Consider the following 12691-nt stretch of genomic DNA (forward strand, 5'->3'; position numbering starts at 1 on the left):
ACCGTTTACCAGGCAATCAAGCAATTAAACACAGAATTAAAAAACCAACCAAGTAATAGAAAATTTTAATCAAGAAGAAGTTAACGTCAAACAACAGTATTAAAAATTACAACCCTAGAGCTAATGGGTCTTAACCACTCATGATAATGTTAAATAATTTCATAAGTATTTGAATTGTTGAAACTACTAAGAATAATGAAGAAAAACTGAGAATTCTTGCTCCCGATGTTCCGTGCTTGTGTTTTCCTCTCAAAGTGGCGTCTCCCCCTCCAAAATAGGTTTAGTACGAGTTGGGGTCGTGTAGGGTCGAAAAACCTTATTTTGAGCGAAGTAGGAAAAATCCTCGCCCTCAATGTCCAGTGCAGCGCAACGCGCTGGCCCTGCGTTGAGGTGCGGAACCAAAAAACTTCACGCCTGGTTTCTGCACCCCAAGCAGCGACGTGCTGGCGTGGGCAATTTTTTTCTCTTCTCCTCTTTTTGCTTCAAATCATGCACTTTCATCCCACATTGCGTCCGGGTGACACCTACACATAAAAATACCATAAATTTACATAAATCATTACATTACACATATAATTTTACGAAATTCGAGTAAAATGCGAGGCGATATTCATATAAATATATAAAGTTTAAGCCAAATATCAGACAACCTATATTAGTTCAAATAAAGAAAGATTTAGTAAGCAAAATTTTAGTTGATTTCAAATTTCTAAATATTAGGTAAATAATTTTATTACGATTGTGTCCAATACAAAATCTATTTTAAAGGATAAAAAAAATGAACGACATTTCGCCAGGGGGCTTCGTGCTTTTAAAATAGTAGCTTCATTGCACGTGTCATCTTGCTTAAATAGTTAAAATTTTCATTTGACAAGAGAGTGAATATTACATTAACGGAGGAGATAATATAGACGTTTAAAGGTATAAAAATAATAATTCAATTGCGTACTAAATACACATTGTCAACCAAAGCACATAAAGTCCCACTGATGTATCCGAGAGTGATAGTCATATGGAATACAATATATAGTTTAACAAATACTATAAAAGAAAAATGCAAAATAATGAAGGTTGTAAAAGCTTGGGTAGTTACGCACCATTTGCAAATATTGTATTATTAATTCAAACTAAAATGAATTTGACTTGCCCTAGGTATTTATAAAGTTAGACAGTGTCCCAACAAAATAGTTAAAATAAAAATACAAAGAGAGGAAAAAAGACCTTCATTATAATGGTTTAATTAAAAAAGAAAAGAGACAAGAAATGGCGAACATAGAAAGGGGAACTAAGAAGCTTACAAAGAATTTTATTGATCAAAATTCCAGAAAAAGTTCATGGCTTTTGCAAAGGCTCTAGATGTCTCTTTAGCCGTGTAATCAGTCTTTCCCCTCACACAATTTACTGCTGAAACTCAAGAATGCAGTTTCCATAACTTTGCCATCAAAAGCAAGTGTTTGTGTGTGTTCAATGTTTAAACAGCTCGAATACGAAATTAAATATTACTCCCATTGTATTTACTTTTGTGATATTATAATTAGCACCTGCTTATCAGTCGCGGAATGAGCATAAAATATTCCAAATACCATGCAATCCGGATCAAATCACACAAGATATGAAGCACGACCATACTCAAAAACATGTATTTTTGCGGATTATCAAAATACCTGTACTATCCCAAGATCTCTCTTGATTGTTAATGAAACTCACAAAAAGGAAAAAAGAGAAACCAAAAGAAAAAGAAAAAGAAAAAGAAAAAAGACGAGCAATGGCAATTATCCAAAACAGAATGTAAGGCCAAGATTGTTGAACTCAGGCTACGTCGTATTAGCTCAAGTAGTTAACAGTCAAAAGGCGCAAAATAGCCAACAATCCTAGTTTAGAGGAGAATCCGCTCCATGCAAATACTTGTCAACTAGAAGTATATTTCTTATGTCTCTGCAAATCTTTCACAGTATTACTCCTCTATCTTCGCCGTCGACGTCGAATTTCCCGTCTACGCAGGTTCTTTCTCGGTTCGTCCCGGCGACAAGTCATGTTAGTAACTGCTCTAATAAATCACCATCAGTTGGCTTATCGGAATTACAGTCCCAATTCAAGCCCCCGACTGACGATCTCCGTCCTATTGAAACAAAACCTAGTAGCAGTAGCAGTAGCAGTTCAGATGATACACCTGAGAGTGAAGGAATTTCTGGTATTAAAGTGCCCAGGCAAAGATATATTGCCGCCTCCAAATCGCAGCTGTTAGGTGCCATCACTTCTACCATGTTTAATTCACCGGAGGAAGCCGATCAATTTCGTCATGTATCATTGTAAATTTCTCAACTTTTTGCTTCCTTCAACTCCCTTTTTCCATGTGCATGTATAATAACAAATTGATTTGACTTAATTACTATTAAAAGTAGTTGCTGATATTTTGATTTGTTGAACGTCTGGAACTTTGAGGAAAGTGTTCTATTAGCAAATGTGGAGTACATAATGATGCTAAGTTTTCATGTTTGTTGGTGATATACTGCAGATGGAGCATTTTCTTAAGGATAATGCTCCTACAATTTAAGGTTTCTTTGTTGGCTATTCACATTTGTGGGAAGGGAGGGGAGGAAGAGGGGGGGGGGGGAGGAGGGATGCTATTGGGAATATCCTAGTTCATTACTTTGTCGACTTGCTAGTTTAGCTTATGCTTTTTGAATAAGCATTTCACTATAGTGTAAACCATTCAACAGCTCAACTGTTGGCCAGTCACACAGATGTTGTAGAGCCAAGTTCTATTATCGATTGGGGAAGGGGAAGTGACAGCACGAAAGCAAAGAAAACCGTAAAATGAATGCGAGAAATATAGTTTAAAGGAGGAGAGAGGGGTAAAGATCTTATTGATACCATATTTTTTTAGATATCGTCTGTATAATATGGAAAGAATAACGTAGTGGAAGACTTGAGAGATTTTGTGTCGGTCCTTTTTTATGGAGAGTTTGGGGGGGGGGGAGAGGGGAGGCTCCCTTCCCTTTTTATTCTCTAGTCTACGACCATGTAGAGGAAGTGTAGTATTTTGTAGGTATGTGAGAGGAGACGTCCTCTGCTTGATGCCTATTCAGAGAGCTAAGCAATCTTATTTATAGTGAAGAATCCAACTACCCACTACTTTTGTAGGTGGTAGGGGAGGTAAAAGTGGAGTCTTATCGCAGAGAAGTGGGGGAGTGGCTTCTTTTTTCCAAGTAGTGCTTATGGAGCCCTATCCCAAAGAATGGGGGAATGGCTCCTCAAGTAGTTATTTTTCCTTGACTTAGTCTTAAGAAAAATAAGTTGGCACGGATGATTTGTGGAGTATGGTCTATATGGCTAGTGGAGAAAGCAATTCATGAAGAATATGGTTCCATAGATAGGCCGGACGTCCGTGAGGGCCTGTATTTTCTTTACAAAGGATGTTTGGAACCTCATGCATGCGAAATTCATGATGACTAGGCGGAGGTACGCAGGATAATCGTGGATCATTCTAAGACACGTGTTATTGGGTAGAGTCCAAGTTCCATACATGTGATTTGGTTGAGCGAGATCATGGACCAACTATCTTAGGGGTGGTTGATGAGTAAGTTGGAATGACAACCTTCTCCTTTTGGGCTCGGTCAAAGGCTATATCGTGGGCGAGCCATGGGCCTGACATGTGGAGGTCACAACTTGTATTCTTAGACCCATGCATAGAGCTAGTCAGGAAATTGTCAGCGAAGCCCATGGCAGGCATGTGCTATTTTGCCTACTAAAGGTAGCTGTTGGAATAGCTATGTGAATATATACATAATTAGTCCTAGTCCCGTATGTAATAAGAGTAGGTTATATATTATGTGTACTTATAAATAGGGTTCTTTGTATTACAATTAACATAAATATTTGATTTTTTTCTCGTGCATTCTCACACGGTGTCAGAGCATCACTGAGAAAAGATCGTTGTGCGTCATTCCAGCGACATCCGAGAAGAAAGAACTCAGTCACCGTGCAATTTTCCGGTGACCTAAGTGACTGTTTGCGTCAAAGTCACTATTTATCAGTGTTGTGCACAAACCAACACCACCACAAAGTCCGTCGTAGTCCCGCGACCAAACCCCAGAAAACCGCACCGGAAAAATCTTACCCACGCGCCCTCACGCGCCGAAATTTTTCGGCGAGATCTGTGCACGCGCCGGGCGCGTGAAACCCCTTCCAGCTAGATTCCGACAAACTTCCTTCGGGACAGCTTACTCGCGCAGCAATTCCAAATCCACCAGTACTATTTCTTACAGATTCCGACAACTTTGGAATTTTCCGGCTAGCTAAAGCATTTTCTGGCATGAACAGTGCTTTCTGGCGTAAAATAATGTTCTTTTTCTCTGCTGTGAACAATGTTTTCCCAGATATTTCTTCGAGTTACTGATTTTCACTATTTCAAGTTAACCCAACAATTTTTAGTCAAGAATTTGAGAAATTAATTGTAGAGAAATGGAATCGAATATTATGAATAGTTGGATGGTTTCTCTACCAGATTATATTGAGTTCCTTCAGTACAAAGCATCTAAACAGACATTTTCAGAGACAACTTTCGTTGTTCAAACATGTAATAGCGTGACTTGTGTCTCCCAATCTTCATCCTCCGTTTCTTGGGTCATTATTTCGGGTTCATATGATCACATTTTTGGTAATAAATCTCTTTTCACTATTATTTCGTATTCTCAATCTCTTCCAACAGACACAATGGCCAACAGGTCTCAAACCATGGCAACTAGAATAGGTCAAACAAGTCCACTTCCTTCCTTACTTTTAGATTCAGTTTTTTATGTTCCCGGTAGTCCTTTTAATTTCATAGCCGTTAGTCGTTTAGTCAAATCACTTAAATGATCTGATACCATGTGAGAATGCACGGGAGAAAAATCTATTATTTATGTTAATTGTAATACAATAAACCTTACTTATAAGTACACATAATATATAACCTACTCCCATTACATATGGAACTAGGACTAACTACATATATATTCGCAATTAGCTTGCAAAATACCTCATTTGATAACGGTTATCGAGCTAGCAAACAAATCCCCCCACCTCCCCACCCACCATAAAAGAAAGAAAGATAGAAAAAAAATTCCTTTGTGGATTTTGTGTGTCGTGTCCATTTATAGATCTGCAGTGCAGTCCAGAGTTGAAATGGAAGGACTCCAGTTAATTTAGCCTTAATAGGATGTATATGACTATATAGGTTCAGAATTTAAGTACACTATTGGAGTATCTAATTTCTTGTCAATTTTAGCATGCGAGGAAACATAGGGACTCCTTTACCCATCAGTTATTACTACTGTGAGAAAGCACGGGAGAAAATATATTATTGATATTAGATGATAAATAAAATACAAGAGGTCCCTATCTATAGCTATACACTACAAGGAGATATTACTCATCTTCCAATATGGGACAAGACTACGCTATACATATCTGTAAACTAACACTCCCCCTCAAGCCGGTGCATATACATTATATGTACCGAGCTTGTTACACATGTAGCTAATATGAGAACCAGTTAGAGACTTAGTGAAAATATCTGTTAGTTGATCATTCGACTTTACAAACTTTGTAACAATATATCCTGAAAGTATTTTTTCTCTGACAAAGTGACAATCGATCTCAATGTGTTTAGTCCTCTCATGGAACACCAGATTTGACGCACTATGAAGAGCAGCTTGGTTATCACACACTAGTAACATCTTGCTGATTTCTCTGAACTTTAACTCCTTGAGCAACTGCTTGACCCAAACTAACTCACACGCCACCATAGCCATGGCCTGATATTCAGCTTAGGCGCTAGATCGAGCAACTACATTATGTTTCTTGCTCTTCTATGAGACCAAGTTATCTTCTACTAGAACACAATATCCAGACGTAGAACGTCTATCAAAAGGTGATCCTGCCCAATCAGCATTTGTATACCCAACAATCTGCTCGTGGCCTCGATCCTCGAATAGTAATCCTTTGCCTGGAGCTGACTTTATATACCGAAGAATGCGAACAACTGCATCCTAGTGACTATTACAGGGAGAATCCATAAACTGACGTACAACATTCACCGGAAAAGAAATATCAGGTCTAGTCACTGTGAGGTAATTCAATTTGCCAACCAATCTCCTATATCTCGTAGGGTCTCTAAGAGGATCCCCCTGTCCAAGTAGAAGCTTAGCATTCGGATCCATAGGAGAGTCAATAGGTCTGTAACTCATCATTCCAGTCTCCTCGAGAATGTTTAAGGCATACTTCCGCTGTGAAATAACAATACCTGAGCTAGACTGAGCGACCTCAATACCTAGAAAATACTTCAATCTGCCCAGATCCTTAGTCTGAAAGTGCTGAAAGAGATGTTGCTTCAGATTAGTAATACCATCCTGATCATTGCCAGTAATAACAATATCATCAACATAAACCACTAGATAAATACACAGATTAGGAGCAGAATGCCGATAAAACACAGAGTGATCAGCTTCACTACGAGTCATGCCGAACTCCTGAATAATTATGCTGAACTTACCAAACCAAGCTCGAGGGGACTGTTTCAAACCATATAGTGACGTGCGCAATCTGCACACACAACCATTAAACTCCCCTTGAGCAACAAAACCAGGTGGTTGCTCCATATAAACTTCTTCCTCAAGATCACCGTGGAGAAAAACATTCTTAATGTCTAACTGATAAAGAGGCCAATGGCGTACTGCAGCCATGGACAAAAAGAGACGAACAGATGCTACTTTAGCCACGGGAGAGAAAGTATCACTATAATCAAGCCCAAAAATCTGAGTATATCCTTTTGCAACAAGACGAGCCTTAAGCCGATCAACCTGGCCATCCAGGCCGACTTTGACTGCATAAACCTAACGGCAACCAACAGTAGACTTACCTGCAGGAAGAAGAACAAGCTCCCAAGTGCCACTCGCATGTAAAGCAGACATCTCGTCAATCATAGCATGTCGCCATCCTGGATGAGATAGTGCCTCACCTGTAGACTTAGGGATAGAAACATTGGACAAAGAAGATATAAAAGCATAATGAGGTGACGACAGGCGATGATAACTTAAACCGACATAGTGGAGATTAGGATTAAGTGTGGATCGTACACCTTTGCGGAGTGCAATTGGTTGACTAAAAGGAGACAAGTCCGCAGTAGGTGCAAAATCTGATGTGGGGCGTGAATCACCCGTGCCTGATGCTGGATGTGGACGACGATGATAAGTCAAGAGTGGTGGAGGTGCAGAAGGTTGAATTGGATTATGTGGAGGAACTGGAGCTATAGGTGGTGGAGCTACAACTGGAGCTGTAGGTGGTGGAACTAGAGTTGTAGGTGGTGGAACTGGAGCTATTGGTGGTGGAGCTACAACTGGAGTTGTAGGTGGTGGAGCTGGAGTGACTGAATCTCCAAAAGATGAAACTGGTAGTACCTCAGAAATATCTAAGTGATGACCTGAACCTGTGAAGTATGATTGGGTTTCAAAGAAGGTAACATCAGCGGACATAAGGTACCGCTGGAGGTCAGGAGAGTAGCATCGATACCCCTTTTGTGTTCTCGAGAAACCCAGAAATACGCACTTAAGAGCACGAGGAGCTAACTTATCTGTTCCTGGAGTAAGGTTATGGACAAAACAAGTGCTTCCAAAGATACGGGGTGGAAGAGAGAACAAAGGTAAGTGGGGAAACATGACAGAGAATGGAACTTGGTTCTGGATAGCTGAAGATGGCATACGATTAATAAGATAGCAAGATGTAAGAACTGCATTCCCTCAAAAACGCAACGGAGCATGAGATTGTATGAGTAGGGTACGAGCAATTTCAATAAGATGTCTATTCTTTCTTTCAGCTACCCCATTTTTTTGAGATGTGTACGGACAAGATGTTTGATGAATAATCCCATGAGATTTCATAAACTGCTGAAATGGGAAAGACAAATACTCTCGGGCATTATCACTACGAAATGTGCGAATAGAAACCCTAAATTGATTTTGAATTTCAGCGTGGAAGGTCTGGAAAATAGAAAACAACTCAGATCGATTTTTTATCAAAAAGGTCCAAGTGCATCTGGAATAATCATCAATTTAACTGACAAAGTAACGGAATCCCAAGGTGGAACTGACCCGACTAGGACCCCAAACATCTGAATGGACTAAAGTAAAATGTGACTCTGCTCGATTATCAAGACGTCAAGGGAAATGGGAGAGAGTATGCTTACTGAGCTGACATGACTCACACTCTAGAGCTGACAAGTGAGATAAACCAGATACCATTTTCTGGTGAATCAGTAACAGGACAAGTTGTAGAAGGAAGACAAGATGTGAGTCCATGTGATTTAGCAAGGATAAGGTAATAAAGTCTGTTTGATTCACGCCCGGTACCAATGATCCACCCCGTACTGCGTTCCTGTATAAAAACATGGTCATCAAGAAATAAAACAGCGCATTTAAGTGATTTGGCTAAACGACTAACAGCTATGAGATTAAAAGTACTATTGGGAACATAAAGGACTGAATCTAAAGGTAAGGAAGGAAGTGGGCTTGCTTGACCTATTGCAGTTGCCATGGTTTGAGACCCATTGGCCGTTGTGACTTTTGGAAGAGATTTAGAATACGAAATAGTAGTGAAAAAAGATTTGTTACCAGAAATATGATCTGATGCACCTGAATCAATGACCCAAGACTCAGAGGATGAAGATCGAGAGAAACAAGTCACGCTATTACCTGTTTGAACAACATTAGCTATCTCAGAAGATGTCTGCTTACATGATTTGTACTGAAGGAACTCAATATAATCTGCTAAAGAAACCATCCGACTATTCAAAGCATCGGTTCCCATGTCGCTACGAGATGTCTGCTTACATGCTTTGTACTGAAGGAACTCAATATAATCTGCTAAAGAAATCATCCGACTATTCAAAGCATCGCTTCCCATGTCGCTACAATTTGTAGTAGTAGGGTTAACTTGAAATAGTGGAAATAAGTAACTCCTGCGAGAAAACTGAAGAAATAGCTTGAAAAACACTATTTACAGCACGAAAACAGAACACTGTTCTGCGCTGAAAACGCTCTTCACGCTGGAATCTACTATAGCTCTCCGGAATCTACTGTAGCTGACGAAAAAACTCAAAGTGGTCGGAATGAAACAAAACCAGTGAGGGTAGGATCGGAATTACCAGGCGATCCTACTGTTCAACTGGAACTTTTTCAAATTCTGGCCGGAACAGTGCCCACGCGCCGGATCTCGCCAGAAAATTTTTCTTTTCCAGGCGCGTGGACGTGTGTTTTCCGGTAGGGTTGACTGGGGTTTGGTCGCCGGAGCCTGAGGAGTCTTGTGGTGGTGTTGGTTTTTGCACAACCCCAACAAAAAGTGATTTGCTTACGGACAACCTTCTAAGTCGCCGGAAAATTGCACGGCGAAGAGGTCTTTCTTCCCGGAAGTCGCTGGAATGATGCACAGCGACGGGTTTCTCACTAATGCTCTGATATCATGTGAGAAAGTACGGGAGAAAATATATTATTGATATTAGATGATAAATACAATACAAGAGGTCCCTATTTATAGCTATACACTACAAGGAGATATTACTCTTCTTCCAATGTGGGACAAGACTACACTATACATATTTGTAAACTAACAACTACCTCTTACTAGGTACCACATGTGGGATTAAGTTTGTTGTTGTTGTTGCACTAGGTGCATGTGTTAGGATGGTCTTGCATAAATCCTTAATTAGAATCATTTTCTTCAAACTAGCAATTGTTTTTGGGCCCCCTAAAGGTTTGGTCCACATATTTATACTGTCAATTTTCTAAAGGGGCTATTTAGTTAATAATATAGTTTGCTAACAACCTTATTTTCCCACCTTTCCACTTTCCAGTAAGGTCTGGCATAAGTGTAATGAATATGTGAATGATTTGAAGAAGTCTTCTGTCAAGGAAATGAAAGAGCTAATTCCTCTTCGAGTTCTGCTCTAGAAATAGGTAGACTGCCGGATAGGACTAATATCTTACTGCGGAAGAGAATTATTAGCTAAGGCTAGGTGATGAGAGGAGGACAACCTGTCTGCTATATCATGGCTTTGGCCCTGGTTTTTCCAATTGATATAGACTGCTTTTTATAAACGTAAATGCTATGTCTCATTGTTCTTATTAATGATGAATTATGAAATCATGTTACACCTAAAAAGGTGACATTTAATTGATGGTAAAACTATGCAAGTAGAACTGACGTATTTCAGCTCTCAAATGCTGCAACATAAAATGTAAGAACAGTGGTTTAGTAAATATTTACTTTAGAACTGTGAGATCTTTCACTTACTGGAAATAATATGATGAACGCCTTTCTCTTGGTCACACGTCAACTCATACGAGCTACTCCTCTGTCTCATTTTATCTGGCACATTTTCCTTTTTAGCCTATCTAAAAAAGAATGACACCTTTTTATATTATAATCAATTTAACTTTAAATTTCATTTTTAGCCTTAATGAGATGGTTATAGCTACACAAATGTGTATGGCTTGTTCTAAACCACAAGTAATGTCTATGGCTTGCTCTAGACCACAAGTTTCATAGTTTTTCTTTATTTCCGTGACAAGTCACCGTCACATAAAATAAGACGGAGGAGTATGATTTTTTGCTATGCTGACTTGAAACTTCTTCACAGTAAAAAACCCCAAAAATGTTGGGAGAAGCCAAATTAAACTCGGAAAGTCTTTCAATTGTCCACTTGCTTTCTCCAAACTTATGTTTTATCTTTCAAGTGGAGCTAAAGAGAAGATTCATTAGAGCTGTAATTAGAAAACATATAACTCAGGGGGCCTGCATTATTCCACTTAATTTATATGACCTTACAGCACGAGTAAGAATTTTGGAACGTAATATTTCGACATCTGAATGATCTACTTTGTCAAATCCTAAATTCTAGCATGTTACCCTAGAATTCTAGTCACTTAACCCCTTCTATGGTTGTGTAAATTGAAAGTTAGAGCTTTAATTGTTGAATACATTTTTTTTTCACTTTCAGGTTTGTGTTAAAAGAATTTCTGTAATTGCAGATGCCTGGACCTGATTCTCCATGCTGAACACAAAGTCATCTTAGAGGAAATACGAGTTGATTATGATCGATCGCATGCCAATGATAGTTGTAATAAAACTGCAGTTTCATCTGGGCAAGAAAGAAATTTCACGCCAAATGGAAGTGGTTCCGACATTATGATGAGTGATGTTGAGAAGGTCGAAGACATGGATAAATATGACTGGGATATGGAACTGAAGAATCTTTGGCGTTCTGGTTCTGATCAATTCTCAGGATCTCCCTATGTTTCTTTTCTCAAATTTGTCAACAAAGACACTCTTGAGGAGTCTAGGTATGTTGCTATCTTCTATAGTAGCGTGTAATATCATAAAGTTTAATAATTAATTTAAGCTGTGTCACTATATAAGATCGAGAAAAAGAAAATGAATGCAAAAAGCTTTAAAATCTGGTACTGGAACTGACAACCGAGGTAAAACATCTAACATTAAAGAAAATAATGTATAGAACTGTCTATTGGACAGAAATTGCTATTTTGAAGAATGCCCAATCGAAATTCTTCCTGAGGGTCACAAAGTGCTTTGCCAATCTTTAATCCGCATATAGTACTGTTTCAGCATGAAGATACACTGTTGAGAAAAGAAAAAGAACAAATTTATAGTATTGAAGGCTAGAGAGTCGGAGATGCCTTCTAAATCGGAGTTTCATTATAACCATAAGAGAGTCTTAATTTGATAAGGGTTGACAAGTCAGGAAAGGAGATTTCCCAGTTTCCGTTCACAAGGTTGGCTGTAGGAATTCTCCTAATGTTGTTTGTCTAAAAGCTGAGTCTTATTATGGAAATATAGAAAAATGAAAGAAGCTGAGGAAACTTGACATGGGTTTAGACTGCTTCTAATTGAGGGAACATGACAAAAGATAAGGACATATCACTTACTATTTTATTCGAATGCTTTAGGAAAATGAGAACTATGTGAACTTAAAATACATTTTGTTGAGCTCAAGCAAGAGATCTGTGAGAGCTGCAAAAATGACCACAACTATACAACAAATATCTATTAGAACTCCTGCAGTGTCTAATATCATATGCTTTTGGTTTTTACACTGGGGTTCTCATGATAACTTTTGGTGGACATTGATTTTGCATGTGACTTAACATCTGAAATTTCCTGTAGAACTGCTGTTTCCAGTCGTTTTCAACATGCTTTCCTGCAGCTGCTTTCCAATGCGGGGTTTGAAGAATTGTCTGCTAGAGATCTGAGGCTGACATCTGCTCTAAATACTGATTATCTTCTTACTTTGCCTATATCTGTTGACTGGAAGAGGGCATCTCAGTCCAGTGCCATATTATTCAGGTTAGTGTAAATAACTTTTCTTAATTAGAAGAGAAAAGAGGAAACTCGTATTGAAATTGGTTGTTAACTACATACAAAAGGGCTCGTTATGTATGAGCTTTTTGCTATATAGCATATGAAAAATAATAATTCATTATCCAATTATTATCTTCTAAGTTGCTTGGACTCGGGTGCGGGTGTTCGATACAGGTGCGGATCTAGATGTCGGATCCTTCATAATCTAAATTTTAATATTCGACGGTACGGATCCATGTACGGATACAAGTGCAGGGATTCGACTAAAAATAATTCAAAT

The 12691-nt window shown here is 38.8% G+C and overlaps 1 protein-coding gene across 5 annotated transcripts in view; it reads left to right on the forward strand.

Moving 5' to 3' along the window:
• Positions 1-1791: 1791 nt before the first annotated feature.
• The window catches only part of LOC104093515 (uncharacterized), a 33346-nt gene continuing 22446 nt past the window's right edge, over positions 1792-12691 (forward strand). For 2 of the 5 annotated variants that reach the window (XR_685670.4, XM_009599266.4), the window contains exons 1-3: positions 1796-2309; positions 11064-11375; positions 12217-12396. Coding sequence is in view for 4 of the 5 variants with exons in the window: in XM_009599266.4 (XP_009597561.1) it covers positions 1930-2309; positions 11064-11375; positions 12217-12396 (872 nt within the window). In the remaining variant the exon portion in view is untranslated. Of the gene's footprint in view, positions 2310-11032; positions 11376-12216; positions 12397-12691 lie in introns of all 5 variants that reach the window. The other 3 variants (XM_070196917.1, XM_009599265.4, XM_018769898.3) reach the window with 3 other exon arrangements.

This window comes from Nicotiana tomentosiformis, chromosome 3 (assembly GCF_000390325.3).
Source record: "Nicotiana tomentosiformis chromosome 3, ASM39032v3, whole genome shotgun sequence".
NCBI classification, from domain to species: domain Eukaryota; kingdom Viridiplantae; phylum Streptophyta; class Magnoliopsida; order Solanales; family Solanaceae; genus Nicotiana; species Nicotiana tomentosiformis.